Raw genomic sequence first — 14,868 nt, 5'->3', positions numbered from 1 at the left:
TTTGTATTTCAGTTTTCCATCTGTCCATCATGATAAAATTTTCTGTTTTCCACATCACTGCAACACATTTTTTTGCTACCACTATTACTATATTAAGAAATTTTTCTTGAAATTTATCCAATTGATATTGTTTAACCAATCTTTAAAGTTTTTTGAGGAGGTTACCAGGAAAGTTGATGAAAGTTCTAAAGAATTGCTATTCGCCAAATCTAAACCTGTGTATTTCAAGTGCAGGCATGCTTGCCGTAATCACAAATCATTCTTACCACAAATGGAGTTGGCACATATGTAGAAAATAAATACACAGGTATATCCATGCCAAGGAACACTGCAGCGGTCAATTGAGCAAGTCTGCAATAAATAGTTAAAAAATGTTCACATCACTATTTGAAAACAATACATTTATATTGGAATGCAGACAGCTTTGAGGAACAGATTAAAGAAATGTCCATCACAGGCTGACCCAATTATCTACTGTGGAATGTACCACTTGTATATCACACAATGGATAATCTCAGGAAGAGAATGAGAACATGCTAAGACACGTTACACATACTCTCACATGGTCTGCTCACATAATTTCTGCACCTGCTTTTCTACAAGTATTTGAATTGATAAGGAGCGTGGCTTTGTGCATGGTAGGTTGTGGTTATCCAATTTAGAGTTTTGAGGAGATGACCAGAAAAGTTGATGAAGGAAAGGCTGCCACTTCTGTTTAACTTTCTATTTTATACTAACTCTAATACCCTGTATTTTAATTATTCCATTTTTGATGGTCATGGTTTTGTCTGTGCAAACCCCAACCACCAAAATCCATTTCTCAAATTTCTCTCTCTAAATTTCTGTCTCATACTAGATCCTCATTAAAGGTACCATAGATAAGACCCTAAGATATAGGAGTAGAAGTACGCCATTCCATAATGAGCTGATCCATTCTCCCACACCCCCACTCCCCTGCCTTCACCCCATAACCTTTGAAATAGTGAAACTTTTGGAACGTAAGGGTTCAATCAGGCAGACACAGCATGGTTTTAGAAAGGGAAGATCTTGTTTGACAAACTTGTTAGGACTCTTTGAGGATATAATGGGTGCGGTGGATAGAGGGGAACAGATTGATGTTGTATATTTGGATTTCCAGAAAGCGTTTGATAAGGTGCCGCACAAGAGCCTTCTCAGTAAGTTACAGGAAAGTGGAGTCCGGGGAAGTCTATTGGCCTGGATTGAAAATTGGTTGTCTGACAGGAGGCAGAGAGTCGGGATAAATGGGAGTTTATCCCATATTTGAGGAAGGATATACTGGCTTTGGAGACGGTCCAGAGGAGGTTGATCCCTGGGATGAAGGGGTTGACTTATGATGAAAGATTAAATCGTCTAGGATTGTATTTCGCTCGAGTTCAGGACATCTTATAGAAACATACAAGATTATGAAGGATATGGATAGGATAGATGTAGGAAGGTTTTTTGAGCTGGCCGGGGAAACTAAAACGAGAGGACACAGTCTCAAGATTCGGGGGAGTAGATTTAGGACAGAGATGAGGAAAAATAGTTTTTCCCAGAGTAGTGAATGTTTGGAATTCTCTAACCAGGGAAGTGGTTGAGGCTGCTTCATTAAACATATTTAAAATTCGGTTAGATAAATTTTTACATGATAGAGGAATTAGGGGATTATGGGGAGAAGGCAGGTAGGTGGAGTTAGGTCATAAATTAGATCAGCCATGATCTTATTGAATGGCGGAGCAGGCTCGATGGGCCATTTTTGGCCGACTCCTGTTCCTACTTTCTATGTTCCTATACCTTGATTATTCAGATACCTATCAATCTCTGCCTTAAATACACCCAACGACCTGGCCTCCACAGCTGCCTATGGTAACAAATTCCAGAGGTTCACCACTCTCTGGCTAAAGAAATTCCTCTGCATCTCTGTTTTAAATGGGTTCCCTTCAATAATATTGTGCACTCTTGTCCTCGACTCCCCTGTCATGGTAAATAACTTTGCCACATCTACTCTCTCCAGCATTCAAAATGCTTCTGAGGTCTCCCTCATTTTCAGAACTCCAAAGAGTACAGTCCAAGGGTTGTCAAACATTCCTTATATTCCAATCCCTTCATTCCAGGTTCCATAAAGTCTGTAACCATTCCTCCTAATCACTCTTTTGCTGCATGCATCAACTTTACACCACAGGGGGATATATTTCATTCCAGTGGTGCTATCATACCCAAGATGTACTTAACACCTGATCCCACAAAGTTGTATGGCATTGGTTTCTTGGCTCAAAAATTTAGAGAGATACAGGAATAGCAGAGCCAGCACCACCAGGCTGAGGAGCAGCTTCTTCCCGCGGCCAGTGAGAATGTTGAACGACCAAAGGAGCTGCTCGCACTAACCATCCAAGACAGTCCTACGTACAAAACAATATTTATTTATTTGTAAAGATGAAATACTTGTCCTGCATATGTATTGTTATATCTGGGTGTGTGCCTGCATGTTTTGCACCAAGGACCAGAGAATGCTGTTTAGTCAGGTTGTACTTAGGAACATAATAAATAGTTGCAGGAGTCGGCCATCTGGCCCATCAAGCCCACTCCGCCATTCAATACGATCATGGCTGATCTGATCATTGACTCAACTCCACCCACCTGCCTTTTCCCCAAATCCCTTCAATCTATCTAACTGAACCTTAAAAATGTTTAATGAAGTTGCCTCATCAACTTCCCCAGGTAGAGAATTCCCACAGATTCACGACTCTCTGGGAAAAACAGTTTTTCCTCATCTCCATCTTGAATCTACTCCCCTGAATCTTGAGGCTGTGTCCCCTAGTTCTGGTCTCACTCATCAGTGAAAACAATTTTCCTGCCTCTATCTTATCTATTCCCTTATAATTTTATATGTTTCTATAAGATCTCCTCACATTTTTCTGAATTCAAGTGAGTATAATCCCAGACGATTTAGTCACTCCTTGGAGATCAACCCTCTCATCTCCAGGATCAACCTGGTGAACCTCCTCTGGACTGCCTCCAAGGTCAGTATATCTTTACTCCAGTATGGAGACCAGAACTGTACACAGTTCTCTAGGTGCGGCCTCACCGGAAACTTGTACAGATGCAGGATGACCTCCCTGCTCTTGAATTCAATTCCTCTAGCGATGAAAGCCAACATTCCATTTGCCTTCTTAACAACCTATTGTACCTGCAACCCAACTTTTTGCGATTCATGCACAAGCCCCCCCAAGTCCATCTGCACTACAGCAGGCTGCAGTTTTTCACCATTTAAATATTAATCTGCTCTTCTATTTTTCCTACCAAAGGGGATGACTTCACATTTACTAATGTTGTCCTCCATCTGCCAGAACTTTGCCCACTCACCTAACTATATCCTTCTGCAGCCTCTCCACATCCTCTGTACAATTTGCTTTTCCACTCAATTTAGTATCATCCACAAACTTGGTTACACGACCCTCTGTCCCCTCTTCAAAATCATCGATGTAAATGGTGAACAGCTGCGGGCCCAGCACCGGCGGCACCCCACTTCCTACTGTCTGCCAGTCAGAAAAGCACCCATTTATCTTGACTCTCTGCTTTCTGTCAGTTAACCAATCCTCAATCCATGCCAATATACATCCCCCGACTCCAATCATCTGAATCTTATTGATAAGTCTCTTGTGTGGCAGCTTATTAAACGCCTTCTGCAAATCCAAACATACAACATCAACCTTTTCCCCCCTATCTACCGTACCCATGACCTCCTCAAAGAACTCCAGCAAGTTTGTAAAACAAGACCTGCCTTTTCTGAATTCATGCTGCGCTTGCCTGATGGAACCCCTTTGTTCTAAAGTCTCATATTTCATCCTTAACGACAACTTCAAGCATTTTCCTGATTACAGGCGCTAAGCTAACTGGCCGATAGTTACCCGTCTTCTGCCTACATCCCTTTTTAAAAAGAGGCGTGACATTTGCTGTCTTCCAATCTGCTGGGACCTGCCCAGAATCCAGAGAATTTTGGTAAATAATGACCAACGCAAATGATGACTATAACTCCCGCCATTTCCCTCAGTTCCCTGGGATGCATCCCATCAGGACCAGGGGATTTGTCCGCTTTCAGTCCTATTAGTTTGCTCATCACTATCTCTTTTGTAACAATTATTTTATCGAGGCCCTCACCTCCCTATCACCACTCTTTGGCATGCTGGTCGTGCCTTTCACTGTGAAGACTGACACACAATATCTGTTCAATGCCTCGGCCATTTCCTCATCACTCAATATCAATCTCCCTTTCTCATCTTCCAAGGGATGTCGACTCCAGACACCCTCTTCCGTTTTATATATTTATAACATTTTTTGCTACCTGTTTTTATATTTTGTGCTAATTTACCTTCATAATCTTTCTTTCCTTTCCTTATTTCCCTTTGTTGCCTTTTAAAGTTTTCCCAATCCTTCAGTTTCCCACTATTCTTGGCGACTTTATACACGAGCTTTTAATTTTACACTTTCCTTTATTTCCTTAGTTAACTAAGGATGACCTGACCCTTCCCTCTCTTACTGCCCTTTTTTTTTAATAAAATGGGAATATATTTTTGTTGAGCACTGAAAAATCTCTTTGAAAGTCTTCCTCTCTTCTTCAACAGTTCTGCTAACTAGCCTGTGATCTCAGGCCACACTGACCATTCCTCCCTCATCCTGTTGTATTCTTCCCTGTTCAAGCATAATGCTCTAGTTTTCGATCTAACTATTGCACCCTCCATTTGTATGAGAAATTCTATCAAACTATGATCGCTTTTTCCAAGAGAGTCGCTAACTACTAGATTGTTAATTTTACCTATCTCATTGCACAATCCTAGATCTAAAACCGCATTCTCCCTTGTTGGTTCGTGTTGAACATGCTGTTCAAGAAAGCCACCACGGATGAATTCTATGAAGTCATCCTGTGAGAGTAGATAGAAATGTTTTGGGGAGATAAATTGGGAAAGGTTTGTTAGAATAGGTCACATAAAACAGATCTTATTTGAAATACTAGAGCTATGCTAGACATAGTGGCTTCTCACACCTTTTTGCAAGAGCTTTGAAGAGTGCTCAAGAAACTTCAATAAGGGATCATTGTTTATCAAAAGCAACAGATGAAAGAGAATGCTGGCACTGCTATTGACTGCAGGAGAGTTTTGCTGTTGTAAGAGGGTCATGTGGTTTTGCAAAGAGAGAGAGAGAGAGACAGAGAGAACACTTGACAGTGTTACAATCAGCAAGAGAGAACTTGATGTGCGCTTAGAATTAGAGGGGGGGGGTTAAGTTAAGTTAACAATAGATAAATTAAAGTTTGATTCTGTTTTCATGTTTAAAGATAATTAAAAACTGGTATCCAGATAATTTACCATGTAATTCTAAACAATTTTGCAAAAAAATTAAAGATTGTTCCGGATTAGTTAAATATATCAAAACATCATCAGTAAATAAATTAATCTTATGTTCATCCTGTGTCCAATCCTTATACCTGTAATATTCTCATCCTGCCTGATAGCCTGAGCTAACGGTTCAATGACCAACGCAAATAGGGCTGGCGACAAAGGAAATTATAATCAATCTAGACAAATTAGTAAATTTTGATGGACTCTACTTAGGGATAATGATAGATGTAAATTTTCAATAATTGTATAATTTAAATTATGTACCATTAATGAGAAAGATTAAAGTGGATTTGATTAAATGGAAAGATTTATCTTTAACTTTAATAGATCGAGTAAATTGTATAAAGATGAATATTTTTCCGCAAATTCAATATTTGTTTCAATCGATTCCTTGTTCTCTTCTGAAATCCTTTTTTCAAGATTTAAATAAAGTATTTCAAGAATTTTTATGGAAAGGAAAGCAAGAGTAGCGATGCATAAATGGACCTGGCAGATGCTTTGGGAGGTTTGCAATTACCTAATTTTAAAAATTATTATGAAGCAGCTCAATTAAGATTTATTAATCGTATGTTAGACATTTTGAATCCTCCTAGTAGGGTTAGGGTGGAATTGGCTGCGATATTGGAACCTTTCCCCCATCATTTTGTATTTAAATGGAATACTGTCTTACTACAGAAATATAATGTACCAATTTTGAAACATTTATTAGAAATTTGGACTAAAAGGAATTTATTAATAGGATCAAAAGGTAGTTTATCAGTTCAAACCTCAATATATCAAAATAAATTGATTCCTTTTTCATTGAATAATACTTTTAGAAGTTTGGTGGATTAAATGAATAAAAAATTGCAGGATTGTTTTGAAGGAGGTAAATTTTTATCATTTAATCAGCTTAAAGAGAAATTTTGGATTTTAGAGAATTCTCTGTTTGTTTATTACCAAATTAGGGCATTAGTGAAAGATAATTTTGGAAGAGAAATGAAAATTTCTAAGTTAACTAAATTTGAATCTATGGTTTCATATTTATTCAGACAAAGGTTTGATATCAGAAATGTATGCATTATTACAAAATAGTATGGTTGAAAATTTTTTAGATCCATCTAGGATTAAATGGGAGGATGATTTAAGTTGTGAGATTAGTCAGGTGGAATGGGAAAATAGGTGTTATTAAATTAATTAATGTAAGATATAGTATGGTTCATAATAATTTTTTGCATCAGTTATAGTTAACCCCTGAAAAATTGAAAAACTATGGATTTAGTAATTCAGATCTGTGTTTTAGGTGTGGATGATGTGTTGGAACATTTCTACCTTCTGTTTGGTTTTGTGAGAAAGTTCATCCTTTTCTGGTTTAAAATTAGGAAGTTTCTTCAAAATTGGTTTAAAATTCAATTTCCTTTAGATCCAAACATTTTTTTGTTGGGTTATTTTACTCCGTTAGTGGACTTGGGGTTGGATAAGTTTCAGACACCGTTTATTCGTCTAACATTGACGGTTGCTCGTAAGTGTATCGCTATGTCTTGGAAAGATGAAGCGGAGTTAAATGTAGTTCGATAGCAGAATGAGTTGAAGTCGTGTATCTATATGGAGAAAATCACATACAATTTACATAATAATTATGATTTTTTTTTGTTAAGATGTGGACACCGTATATGAAGAATATGAATTTAGTAATATTGTAAATTACTGAATGTTTTTGTTTATTTTTAATGCTTCCCTTTAGGGATCTGTTGTGGGAGGGGAGAGGTGATGGGTTTGTTTTATTATTAGACTATTTATTCTGGAAAAGTCTGTTTATTTTTATTGAAAAAATAGTAAATAAAGTTTTTAAAAAAGTTAATTAAAAACAACTTTTGCTTAAGTAACCATTTGTCTTGGTGAATATCTATTGCTGCTGGATTTATGGGTCCTCTGGGCTCATAACAATCCTCCAGACTCCCTCGACTAACTTGATTTTCCCAATCTACGCAGAAGTTAAAGTCCCCCATGACAACTGCCGTTTTGTTCTTCCAAGCCTCAGTTGTCTCTCAGTTAGTTGCCTGAGCCATTGTTATTTGGTGGGCGAAAGGCAACTCCTACCAGTGATTTTGTTTTTCCCCTTTACAATTCTTAATCCTTACCCAGATGAACTCAATATTCTGCTCCTTAGATCTTATATTGTTTCACTATTGCCCTGATCTCATCCTTGATTAAGAGCACCACCTCACCACCTTTACCATCCTGTCTTCCTTGAAAATGTAATTGCCAATCATGCCCATCTTGCAACCATGTTTCTGTGAGGCCACTAAATCATATGCCTGGGTACGCCTAAAGATCACTAACCTTGTTTCTAATACTATGGGCATTCAGATAAAGTGCCCTTATGCTGTTACAAGCCCAGAGAACCCCCAAACCCAGCAGCAATAGACATTCACCAAGACAAGTTGTTTTTAATTATCTTTAAATATGAAAACAAAATCAAACTTTAACTTATCTCTATTAACTTAACTAAATCCAACTTAACCCCCTTCTAATTCTAAGCACACGTGTATGTGATGTGTGTTTAAATGTAAGAAAAGTTCTTTGGTTCACAGTTCAATCTCACTTCTCATTCTTCCAAGTTCTCTGGTTGCAGGCAATTCTTAGACTGTGCACAGAATTTAACATGTATAAAGTTCACCAGTCTTTGGTGCTCAAAAGCTAAATGTTTACCACATAGGAAGGTTCTCGTAGAGTTTGCAGAGAGAGATGTGTGGTTCCATTATTTCCACAACTGAGGAACCACCATTAGTCACTTCAACGTCTTGCTGATGAAACTCCCCCCATCAGGGTTCTCCAGATGATAACCTCTTTCTTTCAGGCTACCACAGAGTTCCTTTCTGTTTCACTTATTCCAAGAGAAACATCACACAGATAGCACTTCCAGCCATCCGCCGCTCTGGAGCTTCTGTTTCAGTTTTAAACCATTTTCTGCTGGCTCTCAGTTCCAGCAAGCTTTGAGTGTCCCACACACTGGCTGAGAGAACTTGTTTCACCCTTCTCTCTCTCATCTCTAACTGCCAGAAAGCCCATGTGACTCTCACTTGCAAAACCCCTGATCTTCACCAGCAAACAATAGGAGTTAGTTTTCTTGATTAAGCTGCCGTTTTAGGGGTAAACATAAACCCAGGAGTGACCTTTCTGTGCACTCTGTCAAAACCCTCGCAAAGAGCTTTCAACAGCTAGAGTGTCTCCTGCTTGTTGCTTTAATGACATCATTTCAATTAGCACCTATCTGTGAACTGTGCACAGCATTCTCCATAGTTTCTGCAAAGTCACCAAATATGAATTCTTCAGTATTTCAAATAAGATCTGTTTTAAAGTGTGTGTATGTATGTAACCTACTCTAATTTTACCAATTTATCTCCCAAATACATCTACAAATATTCCATCACAATGCTCATTGTCCTTTTAGAATTTCATGATCTCTGCATCCTTTGCTTTTGTCTTTTCGACCCACTCTTTTTATTTTTCTCTTTCCTATTTTGGTCTCTGTATCACCTTCCTCATTCTTTCTTTGTAGGTTCCCACCCTCCCCACCCCACCCCCCCCCCCCTCCATTAGTTTAAACTTTCCCAAAAGCACTAGCAAACAATCTTCCTAGGACCTTGATCCTGGCTCTGCCCAGATCCCAGCCCTGAAATCAGATGACAATAAACTTGAACTTGATCCAGATGGTTTGGGATTTCTGCTGTTTTTTATTGGCAAGGACCAGATAAAGTTTTTTTTTGTTTATTTTGGTAGGTTAAATGGGGTTTTAACAATTTTTTTTCTCTTTTTTGAATATTGCAAATTGAGGAGAAAGGGACAATGTTATAATGTTAAATGTTGTATTATGTATTGCAATATATTGAGGTTTCGATTCTGGATTCTATTCTCCTCATGTATTGTTTACTTATATTATGGTTAATAAAAAGATTGAAAAAGAAAGAAACGACTTAAATAAAACCTCAGGGTAGTATCGTGGTTTAACACAGATCATCACAAAAAATGCACTGAAGCAATCAGAAAAGAAACATGGAGGGAGCTGTCCATTCTGTCAGCATTTCCTGGATCTGCTTTAATTGCACATTTCTAAAACTATTTTCTTTTGTTCACTTCGATATCCCAGGTTTAAATATTTACAGAATAAATTTAGGCAGCCTCAATCATGTTCCAATGGAAATGCTTATTCTCGTAGAAAGAGACACCCTAATTAAGACCATAAGACATAGGAGCATAAGTAGACCATTCAGTCCATCGAGTCTGCCCTGGCATTTTAATCATGACCTGATCCACTTTCCCCACTTGGCCCCACTGCCCAGCCTTTTCCCCATAACCTTTGGTGTCCTGACCTGCTTGTACCTAATGGAACAGTGCAGTACATGAATCAGAATTTATCTGTAAAGTATCAAAAACAAAAATATATATGTATTATTTGTCTGCATGTTTTTGCACCGAGAACCGGAGAACACTGTTTCGTCAAGTTGTACTTGTACAATCAGATGACAATAAACTTGACTTGATTCAGCTAGCCACTTAACTAGACACAACAACATTTCTCTTGGAATGAGGTTTAAAATAAAAGCCTTGCATCGACATGCTTATCACAGCCCCAAGATCCCATCAACATTCATAGCGTTGTCACTGTGGCATTACTTGGCAGAATAGTCCACACACTGCAAAAATAACAAGTGACCATCTTCAATCAATGATGTTTAATGGAGGAGAACATGAACTTCTTTTGCAAGACTAGATGAAACAAATAAAGGCAAGCTAAGCTGCTGGGTTTCAGAGTTTGGGCTGGAAAACTGTACGGCTTGGAGATTTTTGCACTGCTCTCCGCTTGAGTTGAATGAAAAGGAAACACGTTGCAAGTTCCACCACCTGTTAATTTCACCCACCTCATACTGCTACACTTGCTAGTCTCTTGACCACGAGTGTCATATCCAATCACAACACCCCTCTGCTTTAGGTCTGAGAAGCACTTCTCAAGATATTTTAATAAACCCTGTAAAAGACAGAAAACAAATCAAATGTCACGAAGTAACAATTTACAAAATTAAATTCACAATATCTAATAGTCTGCCATTTTGCTATGCTATGTGGGCATTCATTTCAAGACGAATAGTGTACAAGAGTAAAGAGGTGTTGACAAGGCTCTATGAGCACTGGCGAGACCTCATTTGGGGGTCTGTGTGTAGTTTTGGGCCACTTATCTTAGAAGGGATGTTATGATGTTGGGGAGTGTACAGAGATTTACCAGGAAGATTCCTGGAATGCAAGGGCTAACTTTTATTAGCTCCTGGACTGTATTCATTGGAGTATAGAGGAATGAGAGGGGATCTCAAACATTTTAAATGCTGAAAGGATTGGTCAGAGAAGATGTGAATAAGATGCTTCACTTGGGGTGAGTCCAGGACAAGGTGGCAGTCTGAGAATTAGAGGGTACCCATTTAAAACAAACAGAGATGAGGAGAAATTTCTTTAGCCAGAGGGTCATGGATTTGTGGAATTCATTGCCACGTACAACTATGGAGGCCCGATCATTGGGGGAGTTTAAGGAGGAGATTGATAGGTATCTAATTAATCAGGGTATCAAGGGATATGGGGAAAAGGCTGGAATTTGGAACTAGATGTGAGAATGGTTTAGCTCAGGGTGAAGTTGCAGAGCAGACTCGATAGACCAAATGACCCACTTCTGTTCCTTGATCTTGTGATTTTGGATAAAAGCCCAAATGTAATGTCCTTATAGAAGGCAAACTAAAACACTGCTCTGACAAGAAATGTTCTCAGTCCCTTATGCTCGGTGGCTTCTGCCTGACCTGCTGAGTCCTCCCAGTTTCTCAATGTTTACCATATCCACTGAGCAGACCTATAAGACTTTACTTCTTTTTGTTTAATATATTTATTGATCATCAAAAACTTTGTACACATTTTGCAGATGTATATTATGCTCCCAATTTTTTTTTTTTTTAAAAACAGAAAAACCAAAACACAAATGTTCACATACACCCTCAGATACACAGCCATGCCCCCCACCCTCGGACCACTTTGGCACCTTTGCTGACAGTATCATCAGTATAATTTGATTGTACTGGTGCAACCATTTCACATTTAGTAAATTACTTCAAAAACACCCATAATTCAGAGAAAAACACAAAGGGTTGCCGTTTATGGAGAAAATGTCCAGTTGATCCTCTTCATGCACATTTAATTTTCTTCAGTTTAATAAAGAAACTGATAGCCTTAATCCATTGTGACTTCTACACCCCAGTGTTCACTCCTCTTGCAAAATGTTAACTCTAAACCACGCTCAGGAGAAAGTACAAGGGGTAGTACAAATCCAAAATTGGCATTTCCATATTCAGTCCCATCAATAGTTTCACATAATTCACCAAATACGCTGATTACAGTACCCTTCAGAAAGCTATTGTAAGAGTGTATCAAATGTTGAAAGACCTGGACAGGGAAAATGCAGAAAAGTTGTTTCCCCATGGGAGGGAAGTCTAGGACAAGAGGGTACAGCTTCAGGATTGAAGGGCACCTGTTTAAAGCAGTGAAATTTATTTAGATGGAAAGCGGTGAACCTCTGGAATTTGCTGCCATGGGCGGCTGGGGAGGCCAGGTCAGTGGGTGTATTTAAGGTAGGGATTGATAGGTATCTGAATAGTCAGGGCATGAAAGGTTATGGGGAGAAAGCAGGGAAGTGGGGCTGAGTGGGAGAATGGATCAGCTCACGATGGAATGGTGGAGCAGACTTGATGGGCCAAATGGCCTACTTCTGCTCCTATATCGTTATGATATTGGAGAAACTGCTAGGTTTTTTAGACACGTATAAGTTTAAAAAAGACAGACGTTGACTACACTCCTCTTGACCTTGGTGAGGTTTTAATAATGCCTGTCACACTGTAAACAATCAGATTGACAGCTGGGATAGATTTATTAGAACAAAGGATGACTAAGAAATGAGCTAATATAGGTCTCTAACTTTAAGGATTTGGGTAGATGTAGAAAAGATGTTTCCCAGTGTGCAAGTCCAAAAGTACACAAAACAGTTATTAATAAATCAAGCAAGGAATTCAATAGAATTTTTTTTTAAACAAAAGAACATGGATCTCACTCACTCTTGGAATACTGGAAACAAAAAGCTTGGATAGAGGTCAAGAATATTTACTCCAGAAATGTATGGTTAGCGCGACGCTATTACAGCGCCTGCAGCCCGTGTTCAATCCGGCACTGTCTGCAAGAAGTTTGAACATTTTCCCCATGTCTGTATGGGCTTCCTCCCACCCTCCAAAATATATCAGGGACTGTAGGTTAATTTGGGTGTAATTGGGCAGCATGGCTTTAAATGGCTGGAATTGACTTCCACCCTACTGTAAATAACATTTTTTTAAATTTAAAAAGCAGACACATATTGCAGGAGCCTGCTCCTCCATCACAATACTGTTATTTAATGATTGCTTTCTCACATGGGATCAATCCCCATGTTCTTTGATCATTAATCGAGCAAACTCAGTCTGGTACATACTCAATAATTGAGAATCCAGACAAGTCAAAAGAAACATTTGGAACTTTCTGAAGGGCTAAGATTAAACTTTTGGGGAAAGGTGACATGGAGCATTTACACTACCATATCCCAGTTGCATCAAATGCCATACATCTGTCTTCATCTACTGCAATTCAAAGCAACTCCTGTGACAGAAAATACAAATTCTCGATGATGCAGAAAAACCTTGCAAGCTGTACAAATCATTTACTTTCATAGAAATTGTACTTGATGTCGTTTCAGCACCCTTCTGTTATCACATAATGGAAGCTATTTACAAACCCTGCACACGTGAATTTATTCTGCTATTAGTACCTGGCACTGTGTAAGGACACGCTCACAGGGTGATTTTGAAGCAGATGAATGTGAGAATCACACTAATTTTAAGGAGATTTCAAACTGGAGACTCGACCCAACTCACTGACCATCCCTCTGCCTCTGCAGAGGCTGTATGAACCACTGGGATCTTCCACTAGTTTGGTTTTTTGCTATTTTCAAACAGGAGCTGCTTGATGGTTTTCTGTTCATGCAAACTTTCCAAAAATAAATTTACAATTATTTTTCTGAGTCCGTTCAGAGAATCCTCTATCCTTGGCCACGAGCTCGTTATAAGATTGTCTCGTACCAATTTGCCTTCTTTGACTATTTCTTGAAGAAGGGCCCAAAGGAGTCACGTTATGGAGGAGTGGCCAGTCGGGAAAACCAGCCCTCTCCAGGAAAATAGGAAAAAAGTTAGGAAAAAGCAAAGCATAACAAATATAGAGTACAAGAACTAGAAGATAAAGATACAGAGAGGAGAAAGAAGATGGCTTCCAAGGAGAAAGTAAGAACAACTGGAAAAAAAGTTGCCGGAGAAGAAAGAAGAAAGCCTTACCTGCAGGAAGGAACAGGATGCTGTGGTGACGAGGAGCGCCTGACACTCAAGGTCAGTGCCTCCCCTACAGAGTCGCGACCCACCAGCCGGTGCACTACAAAAATGGCTCTCGGAACCAAACAAAACAGTGCAGTGCGCAATCAAAGGACAAAGAGGACACTGGCGGGAGAGGGGCTCAGCAGAGGAGCGGGATGTCACAGAGCGACCAGCTGAGGGACGCCCGACACCAGGGCTCTCAGCTGGAAGATAAGGAAGACAGCAGAAGAGGGAGCGACAAAACAGACGTGGAAGACAGACGGAGGGAAGATCGACAAGAAGACCAACGTCAGGAAGCACAACAAACGGGCCGCCCAGGAGGGGAGGAACAGCAACAAGAGGCCCGACAAAGAGATACAAGGAGCTCATCAGGAAAAACAGAAGAGACAGGCACAAAAAAAGACACAAACACAGGTACAGACAAGACACAGAAGAAGAGGAAGAAGACGACCAAGATCTTCACAGAGAAATAGAAGGTAAAACTGATGGACAAAGAGAAATAAAAGGCAAAACTGATGAATAGAATATAGATAAAGTCTTTTTTGAGGAACAAATGAGATCACTAAAAGAAAGGTTGTCATTAGAATTTAATGCAATTAAAAGGAAAATGAAAAGAACAGAAGATAAAATCCAAAGGTTAGAACTGGTAATGACAGAAATAGGGAAAAGAGTAGAGAATGTGGAAGAACGAGAAACGGCTGTAGAAATGGAAGTGAATGAGTTAAGAGAAAAATTGGAAGAAAGTGACAAAAAAATTAAAGAGACAAGAGTTGTTATCTCAGAAAATTGATATGTTGGAAAATTATAGTAGGTGAAACAACATAAAAATAGCGGGCCTGAAGGAGGGTGAAGAAGGCACAGACATGAAGGAATTTATAAAAGGATGTATCCTGAAGGTCCTGGGAACAACAGAAATGCAGGAAGAACGGAAATAGAAAGGGCACACAGAGCATTAGCTCTGAAACCACAGACACATCAAAAACTAAGATCCATATAACCATTTACGCCATCTT

General features: G+C 39.1%; 1 protein-coding gene across 3 annotated transcripts in view; it reads right to left on the bottom strand.

The window, feature by feature from the left end:
- pgm2l1 (phosphoglucomutase 2-like 1) overlaps window positions 1–14,868 on the bottom strand; it is a 129,573-nt gene that overhangs the window by 91,445 nt on the left and 23,260 nt on the right. For all 3 annotated transcript variants that reach the window (XM_069892238.1, XM_069892239.1, XM_069892240.1), the window contains 2 exons: window positions 10,298–10,404; window positions 267–351 (listed from right to left, as the gene is read on the bottom strand). In XM_069892238.1, coding sequence (XP_069748339.1) covers window positions 267–351; window positions 10,298–10,404 — 192 coding nt within the window. The remainder of the gene's footprint in view (window positions 1–266; window positions 352–10,297; window positions 10,405–14,868) is intronic.

Source organism: Narcine bancroftii, chromosome 7 (genome assembly GCF_036971445.1).
Source record: "Narcine bancroftii isolate sNarBan1 chromosome 7, sNarBan1.hap1, whole genome shotgun sequence".
Lineage (NCBI taxonomy): Eukaryota > Metazoa > Chordata > Chondrichthyes > Torpediniformes > Narcinidae > Narcine > Narcine bancroftii.
Note: the sequence above shows the minus strand (reverse complement) of the source record. Positions and strands in the feature narration are given on the sequence as shown.